General features: G+C 43.6%; 1 protein-coding gene across 3 annotated transcripts in view; it reads right to left on the minus strand.

The window, feature by feature from the left end:
- garnl3 (GTPase activating Rap/RanGAP domain like 3) overlaps positions 1-16477 on the minus strand; it is a 351911-nt gene that overhangs the window by 288792 nt on the left and 46642 nt on the right. For 2 of the 3 annotated variants that reach the window (XM_052036963.1, XM_052036964.1), the window contains one exon: positions 10279-10348. In XM_052036963.1, the coding sequence (XP_051892923.1) occupies positions 10279-10348 (70 nt within the window). Of the gene's footprint in view, positions 1-10278; positions 10349-14432; positions 14868-16477 lie in introns of those variants that run through there. The other variant, XM_052036962.1, reaches the window with a different exon arrangement.

The following is a 16477-nucleotide window of genomic DNA, read 5'->3' on the forward strand; positions in this document are numbered from 1 at the left end:
CAGATTTCCAGCAGTCACGGGTTATTTCTGGATTTTCACCTATTGATGAGCTTTCCAATTGGATTCCAGTTGTTCTCACATCTGTTGCTCTAGGACAAACACAGAAAGGCGCTGGAGGAACCCGGCAGGTCAGGCAGCATCTAAGGAGGGAAATGGAGTTGACAGGGTTCAGATGAAGGGTCTCAGCCCGAAACGTCGACTGCCTATTTCCCTCCACAGATGCTGCCTGACCTGCTGAGTTCCTCCAGCGGCTTTTGTGTTGCTCCAGATTCCAGCATCTGCAGTCTCTTGCGTCTCCTGCTGCTCGAGGACTACCGTGTGAGTAGCAAATCAAAAGCACGAAGCGTAGAAGTCAAAAAAGCCTGCAGATGCTGGAAATCTGAAATAAAACCAGGGAGCGCAGGAAACACTCAGCAGGTCAGGCAGTATCTGTGGAAGGAGAGACAGAGTTAACGTTTCAGATCGGAGACCTTTGTCAGAATGGGTGATGAATTCTGATGAGGGGTCTTCCACCTGACACATTAACTGTTCCTCTCCCCACAGATGCTGCCGGACCTGCTGAGCGTTTCTAGCACTTTCTGTCAAGTATCAAACGTGCACATCATACCCCATACATCAGGAAATGGAACTCAACAAATTTGGTTTATCTTGAAGCCAGCCAGCCAGCCCAGGGCATCACGGACACCAGCCTCCCTTTCTTGGACTCTGTCTTTACCTCTAGCTGTCTTGGTGAAGCAGCCAGCATAATCAAAGACCCCACCCACCCGGGTCATTCAGTCTTTTCCCCTCTCCCATCAGGCAGAAGATAGAGGAGCCTGAGGGCACATACCACCAGGCTCAAGGATAGCTTCTATCCCACTGTGATAAGACTATTGAACGGTTCCCTTATACGATGAGATGGACTCTTGACCTCACGATCTACCTTGTTGTGACCTTGCACCTTATTGTCTATCTGCACTGCACTTTCTCTGTAGCTGTGACACTTTACTCTGTACTGTTATTGTTTATACCTGTACCACCTCAATGCGCTCTGTACTAACTCAATGTAACTGCACTGTGTAATGAATTGACCTGTACGATCGGTATGCAAGACAAGTTTTTCACTGTACCTCGGTACAACTGACAATAATAAACCAACACCAATCTGCCAATAGTGGGCAGGTAAATGGCACTCACAGAAGAGAATTTTGCAATGCTTACTCACTCTGCTACAGGTCAATTCATTACACAGTGCATTGAGGTAGTACAGGGCAAAACAATACAGAATGCAGAGTAAAGTGTCACAGCTACAGGGAAGTGCAGTGCAGGTAGACAATAAGGCGCAAGGTCATAACAAGATAGATTGTGACGTCAAGAGTCCATCTCATTTATAAGGGAACCGTTCAATAGTCTTATCACCGTGGGATAGAAGCTGTCCTTGAGCCAGGTGGTATGTGCCCTCAGGCTCCTGTACCTTCTGCCTGAAAGGAGAAGGGACTGGGTGGGTAGGGTCTTTGATAATGCTGGCTGCTTCACCAAGGCAGCTAGAGGTGAGGGAGGTTGGTTTCTATGATGTGCTGAGCTGTGTCCACAACTCTCTGCAGTTTCTTGCAGTCCCGGGCAGAGCAGTTGTGTGCATCAATAAGTTGCTGCTGTTACCGTTGGCAGCAACCTACATGCAACACCCATTCAAAACAACCTTAATCCTTTTGACTTTGAACATAAGGTAACATTAAAAAGCGAGTTTATTGTCACATGCACAAGTACATGTACGCACAGGTACAATGAAAAGCTCACTTGCAGCAGCATCACAGGAACATAGCATCATGTAAGCAGCATTCACAAAAAAACATAAATTACACATAATTTTTACAAGAAAGAACACAATTAAAACAAAAAAAGTCCATTTTAGTGCAAAGTGATCATAGTGTTGCTGAACTGTAGTGATTATGGTTGCGTCGATTGGTTCAAGAACCGAATGGTTGAAGGGAAGCAGCTGTCCCTGAACCTGGTGGTGTGGGACTTCAGGCTTCTGTACCTCCTGCCCAATGGTGGCTGTGAGAAGATGGCACGGCCCGGATGGTGAGTATCTTTGACGATGGATGTTGCCTTCTCGAGGCAGTGCCTCCTGTAGCATTCATGTTCAGCATTCTGAAGGGACAGTTCCTTCTACAACACCCCATTCTTCGCCTCCATAACATTAGCTGGAGACAATTTGCCACCCTCAGGACTTTGCATTGGATTCAACATTTCCAGGTAACAAGCCTTTTCGGTCTGATGCCGCTCCAGGACAATCAGAATAGACAATGATTATTCTCTTCAACAGTCACTTTTCTTTTATGCATCACTTTATGTGTGCATCACTCTGGAACAACAGACAGGTGCTCCACTTTCCTTCTACATCCCAAAGAGGTGCTGGATATTAACGGGAAACTGTAAACCACCCCTGGTGTAGGTGGCTGCAGGAGGATAGGGGTGAGTGCATGGACACGCGAGCGGGAATAGGTTACAGGGAAATAAGAGGGGGAATGAGACTTATGGGGGATTGAGAGCCAGCACAGACGTGATGCTCCAAATGGCCTCCTTTCATGTTCTAAGTAAATATGAAATATTAATATTTTTAAATCACCAATAAACATCCTTGAAATGTTTTGTTTTTAATTTCCTCCCTGCCCACCCCTTCTGCTCCATTCTACCACTCCCTGTCAACGGAAACAAACCAGAACAAAGTGCCTCAGGCAGTCTTGAGATTGCAATTCCATTGCCAGTTTTCATCTTCAGGAGATATACTTCCAGAGACTTCAAAGTATGTTCAAATGTGACTACATTAACTTATCAATTTTTTTTTCCGCAAATTACTTGGACTTAGGAACAGTTGCAAAGCCAATGTTTAATATGGGGACCTCCTTAAATATTAAGATACACCTATTTGAAAAGCACTGGAAAGATTGGAAACTGTCACACCGTGACAATGTTGAAGATAAATTCAAGGCCATCAGCATAAGGATTGGCTGTTAAATTAGCATTTTTATAATTCAGAACATTACATGTTGGGTAGATGTTTGAGAAGTCCGAACAGATTATTATAAATACAGGTTACACGGAGTCATAGAGCATAGAGGCAGTCTCTCGAACTCATCAACTATATGCCAACCATCAAGCAACCACTTATACTAATCCCATTTCATTCTCCCCACACTCCCATCAACTCCCCATCCCCCCCAGATTATACCTCTCACCTACACACTAGGGACAATTTACTGTTACCAATGAACCTACCAACCCTCACATCTTTGGTTCATGGGAAAAATTGGAGGACCCAGGAGAAACCCACATGGTCACCTAGAGAACATGCCAATTCCGACAGACAAGGTCGTCTCCAATAGCCGGGATTGAACCAGGTCACTGGAGCTGTAACGAGGGAGCTCTAGTAGCTGTACAGTGTACCACTTCTAATTGGTCACTTAACTTGGTAAAACATCCTCAAATATCAGGCATTGTATTCTCCATATTATTCCTCCAGGATATAAGATAAGGAACTTTCCGTCCCACACCCAAGCAGGAAAGATTAGACACAAGGACATGAACTTTGAGAATCTCCACAGGTCCACCACACTTGAGTGAAAACCATCACCATTCAAAATTCTTACGCATTCTGAGCCAATGGTTGGCTAATGATCCAAGGTGAAGTGACAACCCAGGAAGAGCAATAAACTGCAAAAGCTGTTAAATTTATACACCCACACATATTAATCCAATTCTGTTTAAACTGTACGTTTGTTTCTACTTTAAGCAAAATGCTGATAGAGGTAGAAATGAAACTTTAAAAAATCATACAAAGCAAATGTCACTTAATAAAAGGGCTCAATTCTGCAATAACTTCGTAGAAAATTCATTCATTTTTAAAACCTCGGGCTCCCCTCCCCCCCCATTTTGTACTCTTCATTCCACCAAATATTCTTGAGCTATAAATATTTTTATACTAATACAAATCTGAATGTATTAATCTCAAAAAATGCATCAAGAACAAAAATGTGTTAAGGTTTGTGCTGAGAATTAATGCAGAAAATTATTGCAAGCTTCAACTTAAATTATTTAATTCAGACATGGGTAAGCATAACTTCCTGAAATATCCTTTCACGATAAAGTTTAGAACCTTCCATCTCATAATCTGAAGCACTTCTATTTCCTTTCAATGTCTCACTTTTGCACAAATTTCTTCAAGTCACTTGCGCTCCACCAACAAAATGGTACCAGGAGTCATTTCCGTGCATGAAGCCACAGATAAAATCAATCCGGACACAACTCCTCAAGCTGTTCATCAGCCCCTTAGCCAATTTTAAGAACATGAAGAATGCAAGACCACCTCTGCGTTTCAACATACTCTGCAAATTGGCCGAAGATAAATTGGCAAAATCCATATTTTGCTCTCAGAACCTTGCCTGTCGTTAGCAATAACCCACTTGTTTTCTTAAAATGCATCACACAGAAACATATCAACTCTTTCAACATTCTCAAAGCACTAATCTTGAGATGATCCAGTTCTAACTGAAAGATCAGAGAGTTGTCTGGCGAGTTAATTTCTGGATGAATTAGATGTAGATTATAAATCTTGAAGTAGATTATCAATTTTGGAATCACTGAAATTTATGGCACAGCAGAAGAACATTACACTGCCTGACCCGCTGAGTTCCTCCAGCAATGTTTTCTGCTCCAGATTCCAGTATCTGCCATCTCTTCTGTCTCCAGAACATTTTGCCTATTGTGTGCATGTCTGAACAGCACTTGGACCAGAACTTGCTGGCAATTACTGACAAATCAGAATCACCGACATTTAGCTATTGAAATGACAGAAGTCCTGGATTTAAGAACATGTGCCATCAATTGCAGATTTTTCCCCCCCATTTTCTTTTGACATAGGTAGAGACAACCTCAACCCACTGAGTCAACAGACATCATAGAGCAATCCCAGTCCCCCACTGATTTTCCCCTGTAGTCTATTCCCCCATCAACTTCCCCCCACCCCACCCCAAATTCTACTACTCGCCTACACACTATGGGCAATTTACAGTGTCCAACCTGCATGTCTTTGGGATGAGAGAGAAACCAACCTGCATGTCTTTGGGATGAGAGAGGAAACCGGAGCACCCAGGGGAAACCCACTCTCTCAATATCTCCCATGCACCCATTTCAAGATGAACCAGGGGAAACGTGCAGACTCCACAGAGACATTACCGGAGGTCAGCATCGAACCAGAGTCGCTGTAGCTGGGAGGCTGCAGCTCTACCAGACGTCCAGAAACAGACCGACAGATTCAGAAGGCTGAACCTATCACTTCGCTCAGCCCTGGATTCCGCAGCAGATTAATAATGTTGGAATCATTCTCCAAGATCACATTGGAGAATTGTGTCTTGGATTCAGCAGATTTCGAGACCCTACTGATCCCAATGGGTATTGTAGAGCAAAAGATTGGGATGCAGCAAGAAAAGTTACATTCTTTTAATTATTTTGCATTACTTTAATGTTCTGTATTTAGGTGGAAAAGTATTAGTTTATTCACTTATGCAATGGTTCAGTTTACTCAAATGGAATCCAGAAATGAACTATAAGGCTTCCCTTTGGGTTTTAATGGAATTCCATATCTAATGTAATATTGTATGTCACAACAAAGTACCTGCACATTTTCACAGCATCCCAAAGCATTTTCAGCAAGGCAAAGAGGCATACAGCACAGAAACAGACCCTTCAGCCCCTTGCCTGCATGCCAACCATCAAGGACCTATCTATACTAACCCCAATTCCCAGCTCTTGGCCTGTTGCCTACTACGCCTTGGTGATTCAAGTCCTAATCCAGATGCAGCATAAATGACTGTTCTTAAAGGTGATTTGTATACAAGCTACCACAAACAGCAATATAAGTGGCTAATCAGTTTTTAAATATGAGCTTCAGGAGGTAACTTTCTCTTTCATGGGACTTGCTCTATGTGAGGGACGTTGAGTTCAAAGGCCATGAAGATTTGAGTTAGAGCTGCAGAACACTGTTCACTTTGATTCTGGCAGAGCAGCAGATGGGGAGTTTGAAGCTTCGCTCTTGGTTGAGCAGAATGGTGAGATAATGTTGCGGGTTGAGCTGACTTCAGGGGAGTTGGAGGCAGGAAGGGCGTGACAGGGAGTTTAACCTTCTCAATATGAACACCTCCACAGTGCTGTCTGCTACAAGGAGACGTGGGAACAGTAATTTGGCAACGTCCTGTTGGCTTGCTGAACTGCATTCTCTGTCAACTCCAGATCAGCTCCGCATTCAGTTCCACTTCCAACCCTCCACAGCACCCTTTCCTGTACTAACTCCCTAATCCTGATAAACCTTCACTGCCTTGTTCCATCTTCCCTCTGGAACTTTCTCCTATTTTATTGCCCTGTATCTTCTGGCTCAAGCTTCATAGGACCTGTTCTATCTATGCAGAACACACCTTACCTGTGACACCCTTTCGGACTCCATCTCCACCCCCCCCCCCCCCCACCCCAAGGCAACTCACTCTGGTTCCGCTGTCTCACTGTTCTGTTCAATCAAGAGCAAAGCTTCAAACTCCCCATCTACTGCTTTGCCAGGATCACGTACTGTAACACTCTGCAACTCTAACTCAAATCGTCGTGGCCTCTGAACTCAACATCTCCAAGCCCCGTTTGCTGGCTTGCATTCTCGGTCAACTCCTGGTCAAGTCTGGCTGTTCTATCTCCTGCGTTGCGTCGCAATTGCCAACCCTCCACATCTCCCTATGCTTTACCTGCCCCTGATAAAGCTCTACTGCCTTGTTCCATTTCCCCTCTGTAACCTTCACTCATCTTAAACCTCTTGTATCTACTGGCTCAGACTACCTATATATCCTCGCCCCCAACTTTCCCCATGACACCCAGCAGCTAGAACCAATTCCTTGGAATTCCCTTCCCAAACATTCCACCTTCTCTACATTTGGAAGCCAGCTCAATGTCCATCTCCAGCTTTCATTGACCTCCCCTCAGCCTCCCCCAGAGACACAGTCCCTGCTCCTTACCTCTGCTGGGACATTGTAGTTTATTAATGAGACATCATTGTCTCCTTACTGCACAAATCAATTTAACAGATGAAATACAGGTGACCCAAATATTATTTTGAAAGTGATTGGGTATTACTTGTACTTATTTTTTCAGGGACTGCTCGTTGCATCATGGTCCGGTATGGCAATCTGAATGTGCAAGAATGCAAAAAGCCACAGAGAGTAGTGGACTCAGCCCATTACATAGCGGGCACATCCCTCCACACCATCGGTAGTATCTACAGGAGGTACTGCCTCAAGAAGGCAACATCTATCATCAAAGATCCCCAGCATCCGGGCCGTGCCACCTTCTCTCAGCTACCACTGGGCAGGAGGTACAGAAGCCTGAAGTCCCACACCACCAGGTTCAAGAACAGCTACTTCCCTTCAACACTAATCACTACTTCAATATAGCAAGACTATGACCATTTTGCATGACAATAGACTTTTTTTCATTCCAGTTGTGTTCCTTCTTGTATAAATTATGTTTAATTTAGGTTTTTCTTGTGAATGTTGCATCTCTGACGCTATTTGCCTGTGATGTTACTGTGTATACATGTATTTGTGCATATGACAATAAATTTGACTTTGTGGATGTCACTACCAATGCCAGCATCAATCGTCCAACCCATTTCGTCCATGAACTGAGGAGGCAGTAGCGAATAGGGTGAGTCAGGAGTGACACATGGGGCAGACCAGGTAAGGAATGGCAGATTTCCTTCCCTGAAGCATGCTAGTGAACTGGGTATAATTTTACAACAATCCAGTGGTTTCATGGTTGCCATATTGAAATTAGATTTTGGCTTTCCTCCACATTATGTGTTTACTGCCAGAAAATGGGGCTACAGTACTGTGCAGGGTGAGAGGTTGAATGAGCATTGGGGAAACTAGAACTTCCTCTTGGAACAGACAATTCTACCACCACTACAGTGACTGTTCCACACACCCCCTCACGCACTCAGCTACGTTGTGCCCTGTTGGACACAGAGTTCGATGCTATTTTTGTGTATTTCTCCATGAACGGTTTGTGACTGGCAATAACAAAGGCCTTAGCAAGAAGAGGCTTTTATCCCTTTTTTATTAATTTGCCTGAACCCATTTTTGACCGGGAGCGATGCTCAACAGCACAGGACGTCACATAGCTCTGAATCCTTTGGCTTATGGATGTCCACAAAAATTAGCACAGAGGAACATTTGCTTGTTGTACTCTCCAAGAAAGTTGAAAGTGACAAAAGCGTTTCACTGTATCTCGGAACGTGCGATAATAATAAACCAATTCCAATACCATATACTGCCCTTTATCACTATCTTGCTAAGAATGGATTTCAATGACTACATCTTACAGTGCATGGGAAACAATTCTAATCTGATCCGTAAGATACCTAGTCACAGAGTAAGCAGCATACAAACAGACCACTCGGCCCATCCAGTCTATGCTGACCACTCCCATTTTATTCTGACTTCTGCCCTCTTCCTTCCCAGTCCTGATGAATGGTCTCAACCCGAAACGTCAACTGTTTATTTGCCTCCATAGATGCTGCCTGACCTGCTGAGTTCCTCCAGCATTTTGTGTGTTGTTCCATCATCTGCAGAATCTCTTGTATCTCCACCACCATTTTATTCCCTCCACATTCCCACCAACTTCTCCCCAGATTCTAACACTCACCTACACACTAGTGGCAATTTACAGCAACCAATTAACCTACCAACCACGCACGCCTTTGGGCCGTGGGAGGAAAATGGAGCAGTTGCAGGACATCCACTCGGTCACAGGAAGAACGTGTAAACTCCACACAGATAGCACTGGAAATCAGGACTGAACCCGAGTCATGGAGCGGTGAGACTGCAGTTCTACAAGCACCAATGCAATAAAGATATTCAATTGATTCCCAAGAGAATGGCCATCATATTCATTCTGTCCCTTGGGTTCTACTTCCTTTCTTGCAATCCAAATTTGGGATAACTGTCTGTCATTATTTAGCCATGTCTTCAAACACCCATGCCTCACAGAAAAAGGTGATGCAAGGGGTTAAGAAAACAGCAACAGTATGTACAAAGATCCCTGTGTTTGTATAACATTGAACTGCACGAAAAGTATATTGCACTTTGCTTAACTGCAGCTGCCCTGTGGCTAATGCACACATACACCAAGTCCTTTCTCATGTTGTTTTTTGTCTCACTTCCTCTATATCTGGGACCGAATTTATAGGTGACAACAATATTTTGCAAACACATGACCTCTACCCCACAGAAGAACAAGGCCGTTAGGCACAGGAGAATACCCGCACCTCCGAGTCACGCACTCCACTTTGCAAATATGTCACTGTTCCTTTACCATCACTGGGTTTCAATGCTGGAACTCCCTGCCCAATGGCAGTGTGGGAGCACCTTCATCACACAGACTGCAGCTGTTCAAGAAGGTGGCCAAACACCTTCTCAAGGACAATTAGGGATGGGCAATAAATTCTGACCTTGCCAGCAATGTCCACATCCCATGAAAGAATTAATGAATAAGTAATACCAACTGATTAACATTTCAATCCAAAAAAACATAGCTAAGCACGATAAATCCACAGAAACTTGCAGTGTGCACCGAATCGTTGGCTATATTGTTTATTCACCCATAAAAATTAGTTAATGCACAGGAAAATCCTTTGTTATCCAATTGCTCTGTTTTGTACATGATTAATTCTTGACATTGCTGTTTCCAGATTGCATAAATATTAATACCGGAGGAAGGTTTGTTAGTCAGGTTTGATAAAGCTGACTGTGCAAAATAAAAAGGTAGCACACATCACATTACGTAGCTAGAGAAACTTCAATTCTTGCCTGCTTTGGCTAAGTGGATAGCGCTCTCACTTCATACTATGTCGTGAGTTTAATCCCACTCAGGACACTTACACACAAGCATAACATCCTAGGCTACCTGTGCAAAACAGTGGGTGTGGCACTGTTCTCTTAAGTAAACACTAAGGAGCCTACTGCACTATTCCAAAGACAAGCAGAATTATTTCTTGATAGTATCACCTCCTGAAATGATATCGCTGAAAGACCTCATCTGCTCTTTCTCATATTACTCTCCATGGTGCACAAATGGTTGCATCACTGACTGTAAAGCACTTTGGGATGTTTAGAAGTCATGATGCAACCAGCTCTTTCTATTCCACCCCCCCCCCCCCTGCCCAAGCACCACTCATTCCATTGCAGTAAAACTCCATTGACTTACCAGCTCCACAGAACCATAGTGTTTCCTGCTGAACTCCCCTCGCCGACAACCCAGGTCTTCAGAGGCAGAGCTGGAAGAGAAACGCTTCATCAGTGAACGTACCCAACGCCGCAAGGTCTTTCAAGGAAAATAGCTCAACGCCAGAGGACACGGTTCAACCATCCCCTCTTGCCATTGCGTCTGTGAACCTGTGGGCTCTTCCTGCAGCCAGCATCGGTTGCCGTCCAGCACAGCATAATTAACCCAAAAAAAGAAATAATCTGGAATGCACAACTCTTTAGATTGAAACCAGTGATTCAATTATATATTATGTCATTATGAGATCGATAGAAGTTTCAAGGATACCACTCAATGGTAATTACATTTCAGAATCTTATCTTAAGGACTGGAACCCTGCAGTACATCTGATTTGACTGATGTGTACATAAACTTCCTCAACTTATTTCCCCATCCAACCTCCATCTTCCTTTACTTTAACTAACCTCCAAGAAGGAGATTCCCTGCAGCTTTGCAAGGCTTCTGAAGGACAGCCACTATGGCACTGCTGTTCCCAATGGAATTGGCCAAGGGGAGCATAGAGCCCTAAAATGACTCAATGAGGTCCGTCCCAGGCAACATGGGACTAATATTCTCATTGGGAGGACAACTAGCAATATGGAGCACATAGTACCATTGGGAAGACAAGTATTCATTAGGAAATTCACAAAGTTTTGATATAGGCATAGGTTCAGTTGGCAAAACTCCTTTAACTAAATTTGAAGAAAAATGAAAAACACGATGATGCTGGAGGAACTCAGCAGGCCAGGCAGTATCCGTGGAGAAAAGCAGGCGGTCAACGTTTTGGGTGAGGACCCTTCTTCAGGACTGAAGATAGGAAAAAAAGGGGGAGGGCCCAATATATAGGAGAGAAAAGCAGAGCAGTGATAGGTGGATAAAAGATGGGAGGTGGGGTGGACACAAGGTGGTGATAGGTAGATGCAGGTAAGAGATAGTGATAGGCAAGTGGGGGGGAGGAGGGGAAAAATACTGAGAAATACTTTTCTCCACAGATGCTGCCTGGCCTGCTGAGCTCCTCCTGCATCATCGTGTTTTTCATCTAGATCCCAGCATCTGCAGTCCTTTGTTTCTCTATTAAATTTGAAGGCCCCATGTTCAACTCCTACTCCAGAGACTTGAGATCAAAAGTCATGGTTGATGTTCCATTGTTGTATCAAAAGACTACATTCGTTGGAGATGCTGGCTCGCTGGTGAGAGACCAAACTTCAATCGTACTTTCTCCTCTCTTTGAGATGGACGTAACAGAACACCGGTGAGGTGGCTAGTATTTATTTCTGAATCTCTCAACCCACCTTGTGGTGGCCCTTGAACCTTATTTGTCTACCTGCACTTTCTCTGTAACTTTAACACTATATTCTGCATTGTTATTGTTGTTCCTTTCGTACAACCTCGGTGTACTTATGGATGGACTGATCTGTCTGGATGGCACCCAGACAAAGCTTTTCACTGTATCCTGGTACCTGCAACACTAACAAACCAATTAGCAAATTGAAACGGATTACCTGACTGTTGTCTGTGGGAGCTTCCTGTGCATAAATTAGCTGCTGCGTTTCCTATAATACAACAGTGAGAGCACTATGGAAGTATTTCAGAGACTATAATACGCTTAAGGGATGAGAAAGGAGATATAGAAATGCAGGTCTTTATTTGGCTCCAAGACAGTAGCCATTTCTTACAATGTCATTTTGTGTCCCTCTGAGCTCCCTTTGTCGATACAGTATTGCAGACAGGCACAGTAGAGCAGCAAGCTTGGCAGCACAAGCTCAAATGTATTCTGCAGAGGTTAGGCACCCAAGTGCTTGCAATTAAAGTCCCCTGCAACTGAGCTGCACTCTGAAGGTTAAAGACAGCTGTAGAGTTGACAGCAGGTAAACTGAAAGGATGTACACTGAAACAAAGTTACTTTATTTCCCAGAATATTAGTACTCAGTTTATTTTTGGAGCTAGGCTGTAATTTGAATGAGCCAGGAGTAATTCCAGGACTTTTTTTTAAAAAAAGGCTTGGTTTTATTGGCAGAATACTGTCCTTTAAGGTGGGGAAATATGAACAATTCATGAGGTGTGCTTCAGACTCCATCAAGCAAATAACTCACTTCTGACACATTCTTAAAACCTTTGTTGGCTACAGAAGTCCTCCCCTTTCCTGTGGGATGCACCTACACGATCAGAGGAGAGAGGAATCAATAGGGAAATGTCCATTTGTTCTCCCGACATTTTGGCAGAGAATGCCAATGCAGGAGCAACAAAGTAATTGATTCCAACTCTCTAGTCGAGGGCTATGATATGAGAACACAGTTGAAGTCACCCTTTATAGCTCTCCAGACTGAGCATTTCCAATTAAACAAATGTAAAATATTTGGAAGGAGATGAGCTACCACTTTTTAATTTGGCAATTACATTCAAAGTAGCATCAGCTTCAAGTCCTTCACACCATTTAAGCTATAGCTATAGCTTCAGACTTCCCTTGTCTCCTGTTTAATGGCCTTGGCTCATCTGAAGGCAATGACTTATGCTTGGCATGTTGGTTCCAGCAACCCTTCAGTGCCATGCACCAAGCTCTTGAGTAATGGGCAATACCAGTCAAGTTCACCATGGGAGGGGTCAGAATTAAAGGATGCCCTCCCTTCGCCAATCACTCCCACACAAATAGCCTGAGCAAGGATCGACCCACACACACTTCCAGCAGGTATCTCCAAGTAGGAAACGAGGGGCTCGAATACAGCCTGGCTGCCATTTCTTCTTTCTCACCCAGAGGCATAGCAGCTCACACACCAGAGGCGGCGGGGCGGGGCGGGGCGGGGCGGGGCGGGGAGGGGAGGGGAGGGGGGGGGTCAACCCTGGGATCCACCAGACCTCTGTGGCTCAATTGCATCACAGTGCCGTCCTGCAGTGGTCAGTGCTGGAGTTCCTGATTAGTTTCAAACACAGGCGATCTGTTTTCAGTGAACTGTGGCAATCAGGCAGAACACATCTGATGACTGTACAGCTGGTAAACCACATGTAACATTTCCATGCCATTTTAAAAGTAGCATTGCACAAGGAAAAAAATTAAAATACTATCAACAGTAAAGTCCTTAATGAACACTTCCAGAAATATCCTTAATTACCAAGAAAGGCCAAAGCATTTTCAAACACCGCTCTGGTAATCTATTAGCATAGTTATATGACATTATCTTATTAAAGTTGCAATGTTAGAAATGATTCATTGATGAAGTTTAACCAAAAGGATGCAACACATTAAAAAGTAAGGATATTCAATAAAGTCGTGTGTGCTGTAAATTCCTTTCCGACACAGTTTCATTTCCCAAAGAGAAATAGTCTGTTTTATTGCAGCCCTTGTTAGAATTCGTCAGTCATTCTTTAATATAAACATGCTGTACAAAGAGAGAGCTCAACAGCAGACCTAATCATATTACTCTGTAATTATTATTATGAATTGTTAACAAGAAAACAGGTGGCAGGAATTATACAAAACATTCCCAAGATAGGTAAATACTGAATTGAACGTTTCATACGGGGTGGGGTTGAGTAATGTCTATATCGGTATAAGAAAATAATCTCACAGCAGTCAGGCTGGTTAGTATTGTCCCACCGTTAAATACTATACATTCGCACAGAACTAAACCCATATTACATTAATATACCACCCCGTTGAAGTTGGCTTCCTTACTGTAGTGTAGTAACATTCAGTATATAACGCCCACTTTCTGTTGTGGGCCAGTCCTTCAATAATAAAACACCTGCCTGCCATCTGATAACATTTGGCTTGTTAACGCATGAAATCGTGATGCATTTTTCCTTCAACCGACGATAACAAACTTTCGCATTTCAAAGTGCAGATTTAAAATTTCGATTTTTTTCCCCAGTGCAAGAAGGTTTTTGTTTTACCCCTCTCTCTCTCTCGCATCAATCACCAATAAAGTAGCATACAGTATTTTACAATACCTTTATTTTGGAAGCCACCGTGCCTGCGCATCGAGCAACACTGGTGCACCGCAAACCCTTATTCAACATGTCAAGGCGTAACTGATGCTTATGTACTTACAAACAAGCAAAATGAAGGCACACACTAAAAATAATATCGAAATCTGTTTTACCGTTGTGTGAGAGTCAGCAGTTTAGTGGAAGCTGTATCCGCACTGCTCACATCCATACATGCGTTTCTCGGTTGCACAAACTGTTCTAGTCAATGGAACTAGACATTGCACCTGCTGCAATTTTTAACGGGGGGGGGGGGCGGGTGGTAGATTGCAACTTCAATTCTGCAGACTTATTTTTTATATAAACAGAATTCCCCCCTGCAGGGTGTGCTGAAAGTGTGCTTCCAGGCAGCGCTCGGCAGGAGAAATGAAATGCTGACAATATTGCAACAACCAAGAAAAAAATAGACGACGCATTAGCAAACGTGTCCGAGTAATAGCAGGGTAAAGAGAACCGTGGAAACGTGGCTCACATCTCAAATAGTGAATGTGCACTCTCTGTGGTTCAGTACTTCATTCTCAATACATAACACACATATACACCCCGCAAGTGTCAAAGCGCTGCTCCGCCCCTCCCTGACGCCCTGCAGCCCTTCGCCCAACCCCTTGTAGTCTCCACCCTGCCGCCCTGCCCTTGGACTCACTGGGTGTCTCAGGTCCAGGAGACTACAATATCCAGCGTGCACCGCGGGCCTGTCGCTCCGCCCACCGCTCTCATTGATTGGTGGAGCTCCCGCTGTATCAATTCCAGAATGTTGTGCTGGTTACATTTTGACTGACAGGCGTTGGAACAAGAGCAACCAGGAGTAGGAAGCAACCCTTAAAGCAGTTAGTCAAGTAATCAGGGCTTCAGCTCCGAGAGCCAGGACAAAAATATTAATCATAATACCTGCGCTGTCAAATCATCCTCATCTACCCTGTTTCCAACAATAACATTTCTCAATTATCCATAATTAGTTCGTGCAAATTTAAATACCAATTGGGCTTTCCCCAAATGGTGAAAAATGTGTATTTTATTTGGATGTACACTTCAAGCTAGGTTATTAAAAGTAAAAGGATTTTTGTAAGGTGTAAGACCAGTACAGGAGACACATCTGCTGAACCTTGCACCATTCTCTGAGGCATTCAGGGAAACCATTCAAATCAGCTATTAAGGTGAAACCATTCAAGTTTACCAACTTCATAAGGGGAATACCAATAGAGAAAAGATAACATAGAATAACTCGTTGGAAAAGGTCCACTGAGGAGATTTCAGCAGATTGCCCCTCTCGTGATCACTCTTAATGTTCCCAAAACAATAAATAATAAAGTTTCAGATAACACAGCTGTGTGTATTGAGGGAACACCACACTGCCAGAGGTGATGTCGGTCAGATGAGACATTAAACTTGTCATTTGTACATACAAGATCACTCATGAAGTGGAGAGATGCTCTCCAGCAAATGATACCACAATATTGTCCTTTATTTTGGAGGAAAGTTTAGGGGAGATGTCAGAGGTAGTTTTTTTTTACAAGAGAGTGGTGGGTGCCTGGAATGCACTGCTGGGGGTGTGGTAGTGGCTGATACAATAGGGACATTTAAAAGCTACATGGATGTATGAAAAATGGAGGGTTATGGGCTGTGTAGGAGCGAAGGGTTAGATTGATCGTGGAGTAGGTTTATATAGGTCAGCACAACATTGTGGGCTGAAGGGCCCATACTGTGCTGTACTCTTCTATGTTCTATAAGTACATGGATAGGAGAGGGTTAGAGGGCTGGGGGCCAAACGCAGGCAGATGGGACTAGCTCACTGGACAACACAGTTGACATGGACAAGTTAGGCCAAAGGGCCTGCTTCCTTGCTGTAAGACTCTATGACTCTATCTCATTTTATTTGTGTGAGTTTAGTGTATTGATGGTACTTGTTAGCTAGGATGCACGTTGGTGTGTCCTGGGGAAATTGTAGGTGCTATACAAATGTAAATTCTTCCATTTGCTGTTACAAACTTAAAGTTAAGGATATTAAAAGTTTGAAGACTTTGCATCAGAGCATATGAATAAACAAAAAGCAGAGGCTGGAAATGTGAAATTAAAACAGAAAGTACTGGAAAAACTCAGCAGGTCAAGCAGCTGCTGGCTTGCTGAGTGCTTCCGGTATTTTCTGTTTTAATTACACCAGAGT

The sequence above is a fragment of the Pristis pectinata genome, chromosome 23 (genome assembly GCF_009764475.1).
Source record: "Pristis pectinata isolate sPriPec2 chromosome 23, sPriPec2.1.pri, whole genome shotgun sequence".
Lineage (NCBI taxonomy): Eukaryota > Metazoa > Chordata > Chondrichthyes > Rhinopristiformes > Pristidae > Pristis > Pristis pectinata.